Below are 13144 nucleotides of genomic sequence, written 5' to 3'. Positions count from 1 at the left end.
ACTTGAAAGCGGGCCACACAAACGAGGGATATAGCAAAAAGCTTGAAATCCTAAATAAGTGCGCAGTTGCACCCCAAACAGTTCTCAAAATCTGAAGGCGAGGAAGCATCGACACCTACACCTCAGGACAGACGCAAGAACGATCTAACTTTGACATAATACTGTGTCAAATTCTGTTTCATGGGGAAGCACAGATAAAAATTTACAAATGACTAGGCAAGGGATATGCCCCAGCCTTTTACACGCAATCATTGTCCCCGAAAAAATTGTATGACAAATATTAAGGCGTAAGCACTAATCCGGCGAGTACACACACTGAGCACTGTCTGTTGGCAGCTGGCCTAGCGCGAGTGCTCTGTCGCGCGGCACTGCCGCTCATCGTCATCTTCTAACTAGCACAAATCAATCCGACGGGCACCAGCCGCGAGGAAACTCGACCGTTGTCAGTTCCCTTGTCTGTCCGCAGCTGGCCTAGCGAGAGCGCTCTCTAACGTGGCACTGCACGCTCATCATCCTCTCCTACGTAGCACAAATCTATGCTATTGGAATGTAGTAAACATTGTCTGTTGTTTTTCGCAGCGCTAGCAAGCGACCGCATAACTCTGTTGTGATAACTGGTGGCATTTTTATTTACCGCGGCACCCGAGTACTAAACGCAGATAGAGACTATGGAGCAACAGTTGCCATGCGGCCTATACGCCCGTTCATTTCTGGTAAAGGCCGATTCACACGACGGTCCGTTCGCCCGCTGTCGCGGCCGACAGCGCGCCTCTCAATGTGGTGACGCATAAATACGTAGTGCGCGGGCCGCGGGCGAACGGACCGTCGTGTGAATCGGCCTTAACGCATTATAGTTGAGGCAACCGCACGCAGACTGCCTGCACTGCCATCCCTATATAGGCGCACACTAATAACGCGTGCGAATGGAGATCAGAAGTAAAGAAACGTACACGGGACTCACCGTTCAGACGGCTCATCAAGGCTTAGCAAAACCGCACATTCTTCTTCGTTGCCTCTCCAGATGACAAGAAGTCGTAGCGCTACCTTTCTTCAGAGCTTTACCCGTTCAAAATCACCAGTGTTGACAGGGCATAATTCTCGTCGTTGGTTTCCAAAACATACTTCTGTTCTTCATACACGTCCACCGCACGAGCACTCAAACAATGCTACGAAAACCCAAATAACACAAAACGTGACGCGTCGCGCGCACTGCTATGGCGCTAAATATGGCGCCGACGGCTGCAGTTTTGCTTCGTTGAAAAAACCTACAAATGCGCTTTTTTTATTACTAATATTTGAATTGTGTTCGCAACAAAAACAAGTTATATTTTTTTCATTTTATTTCTTTATTAATTGCGAATACCAAAGCGTTTTTAGATACTTTTGCTGACATGTCGTTTGTAGAAGCTGCGATCCTGTGATCCCATCACCCAGACCCCGGATGTCCTAGCAGACGACGACGCTGTTGACGGAATGCAATTTCGATTGACGGCAGCGAAAATCCCTTAAATGCGACAAAAAAGGCAAAGAAACGCACCGTATCGCAAACTGGCCCATATCAAGGATATGTTCGAGGCGAGCGGTAGGACAAAGAGCAGCTGCGATGCATTACTCTACGCGACACTGGCATGCTCGACGGAGATCTACATGAAACAGAGCTTAAATGTGACCCGTACAAGCGGTATCAACTGCGTTACGGAACTACGACGATACTTGCTTCACACTTTAGCTTATATGCAACAGCGGCCCGCGCTCGCAGCATCCTGTTCGAGTGTACTTTCACTAGCAAGAGCCCACATGCATGGAAGCCGACAGAAGCAACTGTCTTTTCGAGTTCAGATTGTTCCGAGAAATACGAGCAGCTTACTTTAGCACGTACTCGAATTCAAGTTCTCAGCCTGTGTGTCACGTACGGTGACGATGGCGTCGAGGACGAGCTCAAGAATCGCCTTAACGTGGCCGCAACGCAGCCGGTATCCCAAGCATTCGTGCGCTAATTGTTGTTCACCTGTACTGCGAACGTGCGCTCAGTCGCAGGCCAGCCGCTAGCTGCTCGATTTGCCAGCCTTGCGAGTACAATTCGCAAGTTTCTGAGCCAATCTGTGAGCGAGCCGAGCTTTCAGCAATGACGCTGCTCGCGAGCGCGCCGGGCGACGAGCTTCGGCCTGCTCCCTGGCTGCCGTATTCGTAGCTAAGCAGCCGATATTCCATGCATACATGTGTGCTAAATTTGTTCACCTGTGCTGCAAACGTGGGCATAAAGGCTCGCTCAATCGCAGGCCAGTCGCTCCTCGATTTTCCAGCCTTGCGTGTGCGATTCGCAAGCTACGGAGCGAATCATTGAGCGAGCCGAGCTTTCGGCAACGACGCCGCCCGCGGTCGCGCCGGGCGACGGACTGTGCGCTGCTCGCTGGCTGCCCTTGTCGTCGCTAAACCTAGCCGATTTCACATAGATCCTGTAGCTGAATGCGCTTCGAAACTGGCCAGCACTTAGGTGCTACCCTCGGCACCGTTTTACTCTGAACCCTGCGCCATAGGGAAATAAATATATGCTCGGTTTCCGCGGCCCTTTCAGGAGCGGAGCTATAGCAGAAGCCAGGCGAACTCCAGAGCAGCAGCAAAGCGGCTATGGGAGGAAATTTGTATGGCTGTTATCGCTTCTACCAACAACTCGAAATTGGCGAATCATACTCTATCCCAGAGCTTTGGTCGTGAACAAACAATACCAGTGCATTTTTCTGACGCCGGCAGCCGGCATCCAGGCTGGCAGGCCGGCCCCGAGAAGCTAGCGCGCCCTTACGATTGTATGGCCGTGGCGCGCATCAAAACCGCCACTACATTCTCCTCTTCGCTCAGGTTGTAGCAGCACACTGCTAATAACGAGGAACCAGACCACTTTAAAGGACCGAGCGCGAGGGCGCAGGAGCCTGGGCCAAAGCGCGTGACTGACGTCATTGCCGAGACTTCTCATTTCACGTGAGAATCAAACGAGCAGCCGACCCGCAGGTCACCCTTGTAGGTGTGAGGAACGGTGTCGTGGAGCTGCTGCCTGGTCGCAAGCGACTGCTGGTCGCATGCCCTTTGCTACTTGCAAGTGTGAATGGGCATTCAATGCCCGTTTGAAGTAGCGAGTCCCTTAGTTCACGTAGTTCACGTATACGTATGTATACGTAGTTCACGTATACGTATATAGTAAGTGCTTCCACGAAAATACAGTTAAACGCAAGTTTGAAGGAATGCATGGCGAGCGCTCTTAGCAAAATGAACAACGCGTCCTCGCTGTAGATTATTCTTTGCGGCATAAGAAAATAATACGAGTTGCTTGCTGCGATGAGCAATGATGTCTATTGTGCAGCCTGTGGAGCCGCATGAACGTTATGATTTGTTTGTTAATTCCTTTGGCGGAAAAGTAAAACAAGCACTGAACTCCCTTGGGGTATGCAGGAGTGGAAATGCCATTTTACTCTTTTTTGTCAAGAGGAGTGAACAGGGCCTTTCACTCTTTCTCGTTTGTAGAGAGAGTAGAGTGAGACTTGCAGGAGTAGCGGGGCTCTTTTACTCTTAATGCAGGAGTAGCAGTTCTTAGAGTGTGGTTTCCGCGGAATAGAACACCAAAGCCAGCCTCAGCGTGGACCACTGAATTAGGCGGGGAAAAAGTACGTACTTTTACCTCACTTGCTCACGTGTGTCCACTAGGCTCACCATTAGCATTCCCCACTAAGTAGCAAGAGCTATGCACGCAAGGTTTTCATAAACAAAGTAGCGACGGGCTATTTCGAAACGAAGCCGAAGCGGGTGTTTGAAATTTATTCTACGGCTTGCTTCTCAGGTTTACCTACTTTAAGTTCCACTGGAAAACGAAGTAATTGCCGCAAACTCAGACTATTTAAACTGATTTCTGAGTCTCGAGACATTTCGATCATCGCGCATCTTGGAAGGGGCTCACCTCGAAAGACATGGGGGTTGCAGGAAGGGTGGTTAAACGCTGCATGATACAGCGTTCTTGTCATGCCTGCACCTTCCGTGGCCCTTGACCTCGATGGCGGGGCTCCTGGCCGTCGCCAGTTCCGAGGCGTCCGCGTGCGCTTTTGCAGCATCGGACCGAGACGACGAGGCTCTTTGCGAGCTCGGCGACCGGCAGCTGCGCACGACACCTCGTCGCAGGCGACGAAGTGCGACCGCAGGTCTTGCTGCGGAAGAGGGCTCCTTCACCACCAGCAGCGAACAACGCATGCTGTAGTTGGTGCTGTACTCGCATCCTGTAACTGCCTCCACTTCCGCGGAGCCTAGGCGGTGAGCCGGGGGGCGGTAAAAAGACGTCTGGATGGTAGGAGAGCCTGGGGCTGGCTCAGCAAACTGTCGCTGATTACGAGCGGTTCTGGTAGGAATTACGAGCGAAGCTCCGGTGAAGAAAGAGCGCGAGCGGTTCTTCTTCTTCTTCGTCCTCTTTATAATGGCACATACCCACATGGGGGGATTGGTCAAGGTAAAGTGGCATAAATAAGAAAATTCCTAATGGATTACGACAAAATATCGGAGCCAAACGTGAATTTTGAAAAATGTATCCATGAAAAACGATAGAAGAATATTTAAAGTTAAATAACAAAGAACATTTTGGTGAAGAAAAAAGAAAAACTCCAAGACTTTTAAAGGAGTTAGCGAATCAACCTACCAGTTGCAATTATGTAATCATGGAGATTCGCACTAATTGAACCCAATGCTAATCATTTGGCGCTGGCACCGAACGATAATAACACTGGCAGAGATAACGGGAGCCCTAACCTGAAGAGAGGGACCTCCAGGTAAATCTTTCTCTGAAGTGAGAACTTTGGACAGTAGAGAAGGAAATGGTCCAGAGATTAAACTACCCCACATGAGACACATAGGTTTGTCGTTGACAGCAAACATTTGCATAGGTATAAATTTCAACTGGGGATCCTGCCTCTCAACCGCGTCATTGATACCTCACACTGCCTTGTTTTACACGAACGGACGTTTCATTGATATAAGTGCTGATAATCAGTGCTATTTAGTAAGGGATCGCGAAACCTGGCTGATGTGTGTATTCTCTGTACTTCGTTTTCTCTGCACGACAACAAAGGGAGGCGCGTGCACAGGTAACACGAGGTGCGAGCGCAAGACAGTGAAGATGAAGTGGAATGCAAGGAATGGAAAGGGAGGATCCTAATTCACAAAATACAGCCACTGGTAGACGGCGATGTAGAGTGACTAAGCCTGGAGTGGCAGGTGGACGTCGACGACGACGAAGACCACTCCCTGTTCACTGCCGCTCGCAGTTATATCGGTATATCCCTGTGTTTATTTTTTGGAAATATAGCCAAATAGATTTTTCACCTAATATTACCCTCATCCAGAGAACGAAATCACAAAGAGCGGGCAGTTCATCCAGTAGAGAATTCATAAAAGTGATTCACTGGAGCATGTTGCGGGGCTAGTTGGCGCTGTGAGTATTGCAGTTAGTGCCAGCACTACAGGGTAGAGACAAGTGCCCCTCTTCGATTATAATTCTTAACATCATAAAATTGAAAGCTGGCAAATTCGCACAGCGCCAACGAATTGCCTGCCACTGCTACTGATGGAAGATGAAGGTGAGTGAATTTTGACCACGCTAGTTGCATACGCATGACTGAAGCGAGATTTCGCGCTCAAGTTAGAGACTCGCAAAGGATTTTCACTGATACCTTCTGTTTTGTTGCACCGCAATACGAGTTGTTATACTTTACGCTCCTCATGCACAACCATTCTGGCCGAAAACATTTTTGAGCGGAAATCGTTTATGAACACGATGCTTTATTACAATGAAAGGTGTCACTATAACTATCACTATATCCGCAGATCACCCGACGCCAGTCTTGCTTTTTTTTTCTATTAAAGTTTTTCAAGGTCAAAAGCTTTCCCCATTGGTTTTTTAAGGCATATATGAAAACAATTGAAGCGTGATTTTGCTACAAATCAGAAGAACTGTTGGGCTCGACGCGCCGTCTGCAGCGACGACAGTGGCGCCAGCGGGACTGGGCTACGTGAATAACGGCCGGTTTCAGCACGCTGAGTGTGTGTGTGTATTTGTGTACGCGTTTGCTTCCGGTGTCCCGTTCTGGGAATTGTTTTGGTCGCGCACACGTGCGCCCGCCGGCGGCTCCTTACCCTCTCCTTCGAGGTCGAGAAACGGCCGTCGCCCCCTCCTTCACGGCCGAGAGACACTGCTGGCTAACCTTTGCGGCAGCCTTTGTCGGCGGCTGCGGCGGGGGGGAAGCGTGGCGGCGCAACCAGGGGACGGAGGCCCCTAAATCGTCTGTCGGCGGAAACGCGTCTGTTTGGATTCTCAAGTTCGCTCAAAACCGACAGCGGACCGACAACGAAAGGGAGTCCATCACGGTGCGAACGGCTCCGACTTGACAGCGAGAATGTGTATATCACCTTAGTTGCCGCCAAAGGACTCCTAATTCCACGGAACGATGGGTGAACAAAATACACAAATCGACCATCTGTGCGTGGGAGGACCGGCGAGAGTGTGAATGTCCCGCCTTTTTGTCACGGTGGCGAGAGGGTGATGTTCCGCCCTTTTGTGGGCGGGTTTCGTCAAGAAATGTGATTGGCGATGTTCGAACAACCAAGTTTCCCCCAGATAGGTACCTGGGGAAATGAAAATGTATAAAACGTGGCTTCAGTGTGCTTCTAGAGGAGAGACTCCTGATAACCTGCTTTGTAAATAAAATCGTCTATCTTGTCTGGCAGTAACCGGCTGCATCTTATTCGGCACGTTGCTGGAGAGAACTTCGGAGACCATCCCGAGGTACGAACAACAGTGCACTAACATATCTGGCGCAGTCGACAGGATCTCCAGCGATGGGCGAATGAGAGCAGCAGCGGTGGACGGCGGACGAGACCGGTGGCGTGGACGGCGGACCCGAGAACGTCACTGAGGAGCCAGCGGCCTGCCAAAGCGAGTCCCTCCAGACCTGTGGAAGAAGAGAGCACCGCGGAGCGACTCTTCAGAAGTCAGGCGAGTGCCTCTTGGTTTCCTGTCGGGCGCAGTTGATGACAATGCCATATAACTTGCGAGACAGGGAGGTTAACACCACAGATGCGGAGTCGGACGGGGTTGAAAGCTTGCTGGAGTTGGCGGTGACCAGTGACGCGGTGGGGGATCTGAGTAGCGCCATGGCGGAAACAGCGTCGGAGCAGCAAATGAAAATGCTGGAGCTTCGATTTAAAATTGCTGAAGCAGAAAAAGAAAAGCAACGCTTAATTCTGGAGAGCCAGAAGTTGCGAGCCCAAGAGCGGGCTGAGTCCCACGAAGAGGGTAACAGCGGAGCGCTAGCTGTGGATAGGTCAGAGGAGGATAGGCGCCTAAAATATGCATCCTTATTGAAAGGAGTGCTAGCACCGATGCCGAGTCGGGAATTCCTAGTGCCCGGGTGGTTTGAGGATGTGGAGGCGACTCTTGATTCATATGACGTCCCGTCTGAGTGGCGGGCCGGGCTTGTCTTGCCACAGTTGAGTGAAAGAGCACGCGGATTGCTTTCTACGTTGACAGCCGAAGAAAGAAAGGACTATAAAAAAATGAAGCAAAGTATTCTAGATGGATTGAGATTGTCAGCAGCAGAATATAGAAGGATGTTTGAGGGATCGGCAAAAGCAGCAGATGAGACATGGGGCCAATTCGCAATCCGGCTGGGAAACTATTTTGAATACTATACAAAAACCTCGAAGGCTACCACTTTTGCAGAATTAAAGCCGTTAATGGTCACAGACAGGTTGAAGGACTGCTTAGCAGCTGAGGCACGGGCTCATATTGTTGTCAATGAGAATCAGAGGTTCCTTTCTCCAGGCGAAGTGGCCAAGCTGGCAGAGAGTTTCGAGGAAAGCGTGAGATGCAAACCAGGGTCAGCAGCTCATTTGGGAGGCTATCGAAAGAGGCCGAGTGGGGACCAGAAGGAGCGGGCAGGTGCAACACCTCATCAATGGGAGAATTCTACTTTAAGAGGAATGAAAGGACGGTGCTTTGAATGCAAGTCACCAAATCACTTCGCTAGAGATTGCCCTCTCAAAAGGACAGGGGATAAGGCAGGCAGACGAGGCCAAGAAAAACCAGGAGACCGCGCCGTGGTGGCTAAAGTGAATGCTCCTTTGGAAGAAATAGCTCCCGCGAAGGAGGGTGGCATGCAGGAAACAGAGAGGGTAGGCAGGAATTGCCTCGAAACAGTAACATTGAAAAGTTCGGAACAAAGCATTAATGCGGTGATTGATTCCGGCGGAACAAAGCATTAATGCGGTGATTGATTCCGGGACTGAAATGACTGTTATCAGGCGAGCTCTAGTGCCGAAGTATGAGGCAGCTGGTTCCACAATAAAGCTGAGGGGAGCTTTCGGCGATGAAGTAAGAGCTGAGCTTGCATATGTACCTCTCAGAGCAACGGAAGGTGCACCGTTTGTCTCGTTCGACAAGGCACAACCAGCTTTGCTATGTGCGCTGACAGACAAACTGTTGGAAGGAATAGACGCGCTCATAACTCCCGCAGACTACAGACAACTCCTTGAAGAAAGGGCAGTTGTAAACGAAGTTGTTTCAGAGGCAGAGACCGAAGGCGGTGAAAAGCAGACGACAGAGCATAAAAATCAGCAGAGGGGTGCGTCCTTGGCGGTTACGGGAACAGACGAAGAAGCCGAGAAAAGGCAGAGCGCTCGGCAAGTTTTCCGTGAGGTTCAGGAAAATGACTCGTCGCTGCAGGAGGCTTGGAAGCAGGCTAGAGCTGGCACACATGGAATGATAATCCAGGATGAGTTACTCTATCACCAGGAGCACGTAGTGGGACGGATGTGCACACAGTTGGTGCTGCCATCGCATAAACGACAGGAAGCACTAGTGAGGGCACACGATTCGCCTTGGGCAGGACATTTGGGAGAGCGAAAGACTTTGCAGCGCATAAAAATGTCATTTTATTGGCCGACCATGGGCCGGGAGGTCAAGGAGCATTGTCAGTCCTGCCACCAGTGCCAAATCAGGGCCCCTATGAAAACACAGGACCGCGTACCCATAACGGCATTGGCCAGGCCTAGTGCACCATTCCAGGTGGTATACATGGATTGTATCGGTCCACTGGATCCACCATCAGCAAGGGGACATCGCTACGCACTATGTGTAGTTGATTTGCATACTAGATGGCCTGAGGTTGTTTGTTCGAGGTCCTTAACAGCTAAGGCTACCTGTGACGCGCTCACCCAGATATTTTCCAGAATGGGAGTGCCAGAGACCATATGCTCAGATCAGGGCACAAATTTTACATCAAATTTAACGCAAATTATGCTTCAGAAAATGGGAGCGACTCCCAGATTTTCCACTCCCGATCATCCACAAAGTAATGGACTGGTAGAGCGGTGGAACGGCACTTTTAAAAGGATGCTGTTTCACATTGTAAGCGAGCATGGACGTGAGTGGGATCGAATGGTGCCATTCCTGCTTTGGACTTATAGAGAGGTGCCACATGCCATCACGGGTAAATCACCGTTCGAGCTTATGTATGGTAGGATGCCTGTAGGACCTCTGGCTATACTGCAAAAGACGTGGTCAGGAGACTGGGTTGTTCTCGACTCATTGGCAGTGCCAGCAGCAGACTATCTCGAGAAATTAAGAAATGATCTCGAGGAAGCCAGTAGGGAAGCGGCAAAAAGTAGCGAGCTCACGCAGCAAGCTTATGTGGGGAGGTACAACTTGAGGACCACCGACAAACAATTTTCTCCAGGTGACCAGGTTCTTTGGCTGGAGAAAGAAGGCGATGGGAAGTTAATGGCACACTGGAAAGGTCCAGTAACAGTTGTGGCAAAGGTGCGGCCATATAGTTATACGATTGAGCTAAGTGATGGCACGCGCCGATCGGTGCATGCAAATAAGCTTAGGCCATACAACGCGAGGGTCAACACTGTAGGCATGGTATTTGAAGGGTATTTGAAGGCGACACGCAGTTTGGAGAACTTCCCGCGTGGTCAGATACAACGACAGCAGTTGAGCAGCTGGAACGGGTAACTCTCAGCCATTTAGATCTGCTGCAGCAAAGGCAGGTAAAGGAACTAATCGGGAAGCACTGTGAGGTGTTCAGTGATAAACCTGGCCGCTGCAACTGGGGAGTGCACAAAATCAAGCTAAAAGATGGGGCGCAGCTGAAGCGTGCGTACCCTTACAAGGTGCCCATGGCCCTAAGAAAGGAAGTTGACCGACAGGTGGCAGAGCTAAGGTCGCGGGGTTTGATATATCCGATAGAAAGCTCCCATGCACATCCCGTGGTGTGTGTTGCTAAGAAAGATGGCAGTGTCAGGTTATGCTGTGACTATCGCAAGCTGAATGAAGCAACGGAGCCTGATGCGTTTCCTATGAACCTGCCAGGTGACCTAATTTACGAGGTAGCGCAGGCAAAGTACATAACCCTGCTCGATATGCTAAGAGGATATTGGCAGATTCCGTTGGACGAAAAAGCCCAGGAGTACACAGCATTTGTCACCTCGTCTGGACAGTACGCTTGGAAGGTTATGCCGTTTGGACTGAGAAATTCGGCAAGCACCTACCAAAGAATAATCAATCAGATCCTTGTACCACACCGTGAATATGCGTGCGCATATATAGATGACATGTGCGTCTTCTCGCAGACATGGGAAGAGCACCTCGAACACCTCGGAAGGGTACTGGCTTCGCTAGCGGCCGCAGGGCTCACAGTTAATGTCACTAAGTGCCATTTCGCGCAAAAGGAAGTGCGGTTTCTGGGTCATATCGTGGGGTCAGGAAAACACGGCGCAGATCCAGAAAAGCTTAGAGCCATTCAAGAAATTCCTGTACCACAAACAAAAAGGCAGCTGCGTAGCTTTTTGGGGCTAGCAAATTATTACCGGGATTACGTTCCGGAGTATTCAAAGGTGGTGCTACCACTGACGAACCTGACTGGAAAGCGCGTGCCTCAGAAGATACCGTGGAAGGAGGATGCCGAGGGTGCTTTTATAAAAGTAAAGGAGTGTTTGACAAAGGCCGCAGCGTTGAGCGCACCCGATCTGAACAAAGAGTTCATTCTGGCCACTGATGCTTCAGATTATGCCGTCGGAGCATGTCTAGCACAGTTGGATGACGAAGGAAAAGAGCAACCCATTTCATTCCTGAGCAAGAAATTAAGCCCGGCCCAGTCACGATGGGCTACAATCGAGAAAGAAGCCTACGCCATCATTTGGGCGCTGGGAAAGCTTGACACGTGGCTGTTCGGTGCACGAATCAGGGTAATTACCGACCACAATCCCTTGAAATTTCTTACTCTGACCACGCCACTAAGCGCGAAGCTGACAAGGTGGGCGCTGGCTCTCCAGAAGTACAACATTGTAGTGGAGTACAAAAAGGGGTCTCTAAACGCAAATGCCGACGCTATGTCGCGTATGGTCGCCAATGACGAAAGCGAGTAAAGATACCGTCGTCCGTTTTCGCGGCCTCGGTTTGCGAGAGGTATGGCATTGTTGGGTGCTGCGTTGGCGGGGGACCGAGGGGTACTTGTTGACAGATGAAGTGGGAGCAATGCGTCGAGCTCCTGTGATTGTTGTGTGCAGCAAGTTCGAAGACGGTGCCGCACAGTTTTGTGGGGAGGTGTTGGGCTCGACGCGCCGTCTGCAGCGACGACAGTGGCGCCAGCGGGACTGGGCTACGTGAATAATGGCCGGTTTCAGCACGCTGAGTGTGTGTGTGTATTTGTGTACGCGTTTGCTTCCGGTGTCCCGTTCTGGGAATTGTTTTGGTCGCGCACACGTGCGCCCGCCGGCGGCTCCTTACCCTCTCCTTCGAGGTCGAGAAACGGCCGTCACCCCCTCCTTCACGGCCGAGAGACACTGCTGGCTAACCTTTGCGGCAGCCTTTGTCGGCGGCTGCGGCGGGGGGGAAGCGTGGCGGCGCAACCAGGGGACGGAGGCCCCTAAATCGTCTGTCGGCGGAAACGCGTCTGTTTGGATTCTCAAGTTCGCTCAAAACCGACAGCGGACCGACAACGAAAGGGAGTCCATCACGGTGCGAACGGCTCCGACTTGACAGCGAGAATGTGTATATCACCTTAGTTGCCGCCAAAGGACTCCTAATTCCACGGAACGATGGGTGAACAAAATACACAAATCGACCATCTGTGCGTGGGAGGACCGGCGAGAGTGTGAATGTCCCGCCTTTTTGTCACGGTGGCGAGAGGGTGATGTTCCGCCCTTTTGTGGGCGGGTTTCGTCAAGAAGTGTGATTGGCGATGTTCGAACAACCAAGTTTCCCCCAGATAGGTACCTGGGGAAATGAAAATGTATAAAACGTGGCTTCAGTGTGCTTCTAGAGGAGAGACTCCTGATAACCTGCTTTGTAAATAAAATCGTCTATCTTGTCTGGCAGTAACCGGCTGCATCTTATTCGGCACGTTGCTGGAGAGAAGAACTTCGGAGACCATCCCGAGGTACGAACAACAGTGCACTAACATATCTAGAACGGACCATTTTCTTCAATATTTCCATAACATAGTAATCAGAAGAACGGAGCATTATCTTCCATGTTTCCATAACAGTATGTTGCAATTTTTAAATTTTCAAATTTTTATCTGAGAATGCTAGATATGTGCTACAGTGGATCAACATGTGCACTAAATCGCCCTCCGTCGCGATGCGACCGATACTAGCTTCTTCACGTTCACCCTTTGCCGTTTGTCACGATAGTTGCAGCAGATTTTTGCAACACTCTTTGTAAAGGGCTCGACTTTTATGCGTAAATCTTAGGATTTCCCTGAAAAGGTACGAGAAGACACGACGCACGGTGACGAAATTAAATGATTTTTGAAGGCTTCCGTACGGGAGCCTAAAAGACAATATTTTTTAGCAAACACCTTTGGTCGCCATTTTCTTTTCCTTTTGGCACTAATTTTCTAACCGACCGCACAAGATGTCGACTACCCTTGGATTTCACCTCGTGCCAAGGCTCCATTTGACCTAGCTGCCCTAGCGCTATAAAAGAAAATCACCACCATTATCAATGCTGGCCAGTTTAGATCTGCGCCACTCACTGCATTGCATATGTCATCTGGAAAGCACCAAAGTTAAATTTCCGGCAACTATGGATGTACGGAGCGCACTGCCA

The 13144-nt window shown here is 50.4% G+C and overlaps 1 protein-coding gene across 1 annotated transcript in view; it reads left to right on the top strand.

The window, feature by feature from the left end:
- The first annotated feature begins 6840 nt into the window (after positions 1-6840).
- LOC149354410 (uncharacterized) overlaps positions 6841-13144 on the top strand; it is a 10368-nt gene continuing 4064 nt past the window's right edge. The window contains exons 1-3 of the mRNA XM_089575981.1: positions 6841-8278; positions 8313-8999; positions 9714-9943. Of these exons, the coding sequence (XP_089432107.1) occupies positions 7060-8278; positions 8313-8999; positions 9714-9943 (2136 nt within the window). The 5' untranslated portion in view covers positions 6841-7059. The remainder of the gene's footprint in view (positions 8279-8312; positions 9000-9713; positions 9944-13144) is intronic.

The sequence above is a fragment of the Amblyomma mixtum genome, chromosome 3 (assembly GCF_055824585.1).
Source record: "Amblyomma mixtum isolate Tamu chromosome 3, ASM5582458v1, whole genome shotgun sequence".
NCBI lineage: Eukaryota > Metazoa > Arthropoda > Arachnida > Ixodida > Ixodidae > Amblyomma > Amblyomma mixtum.
This window is presented reverse-complemented; position numbering and strand designations above follow the sequence as displayed.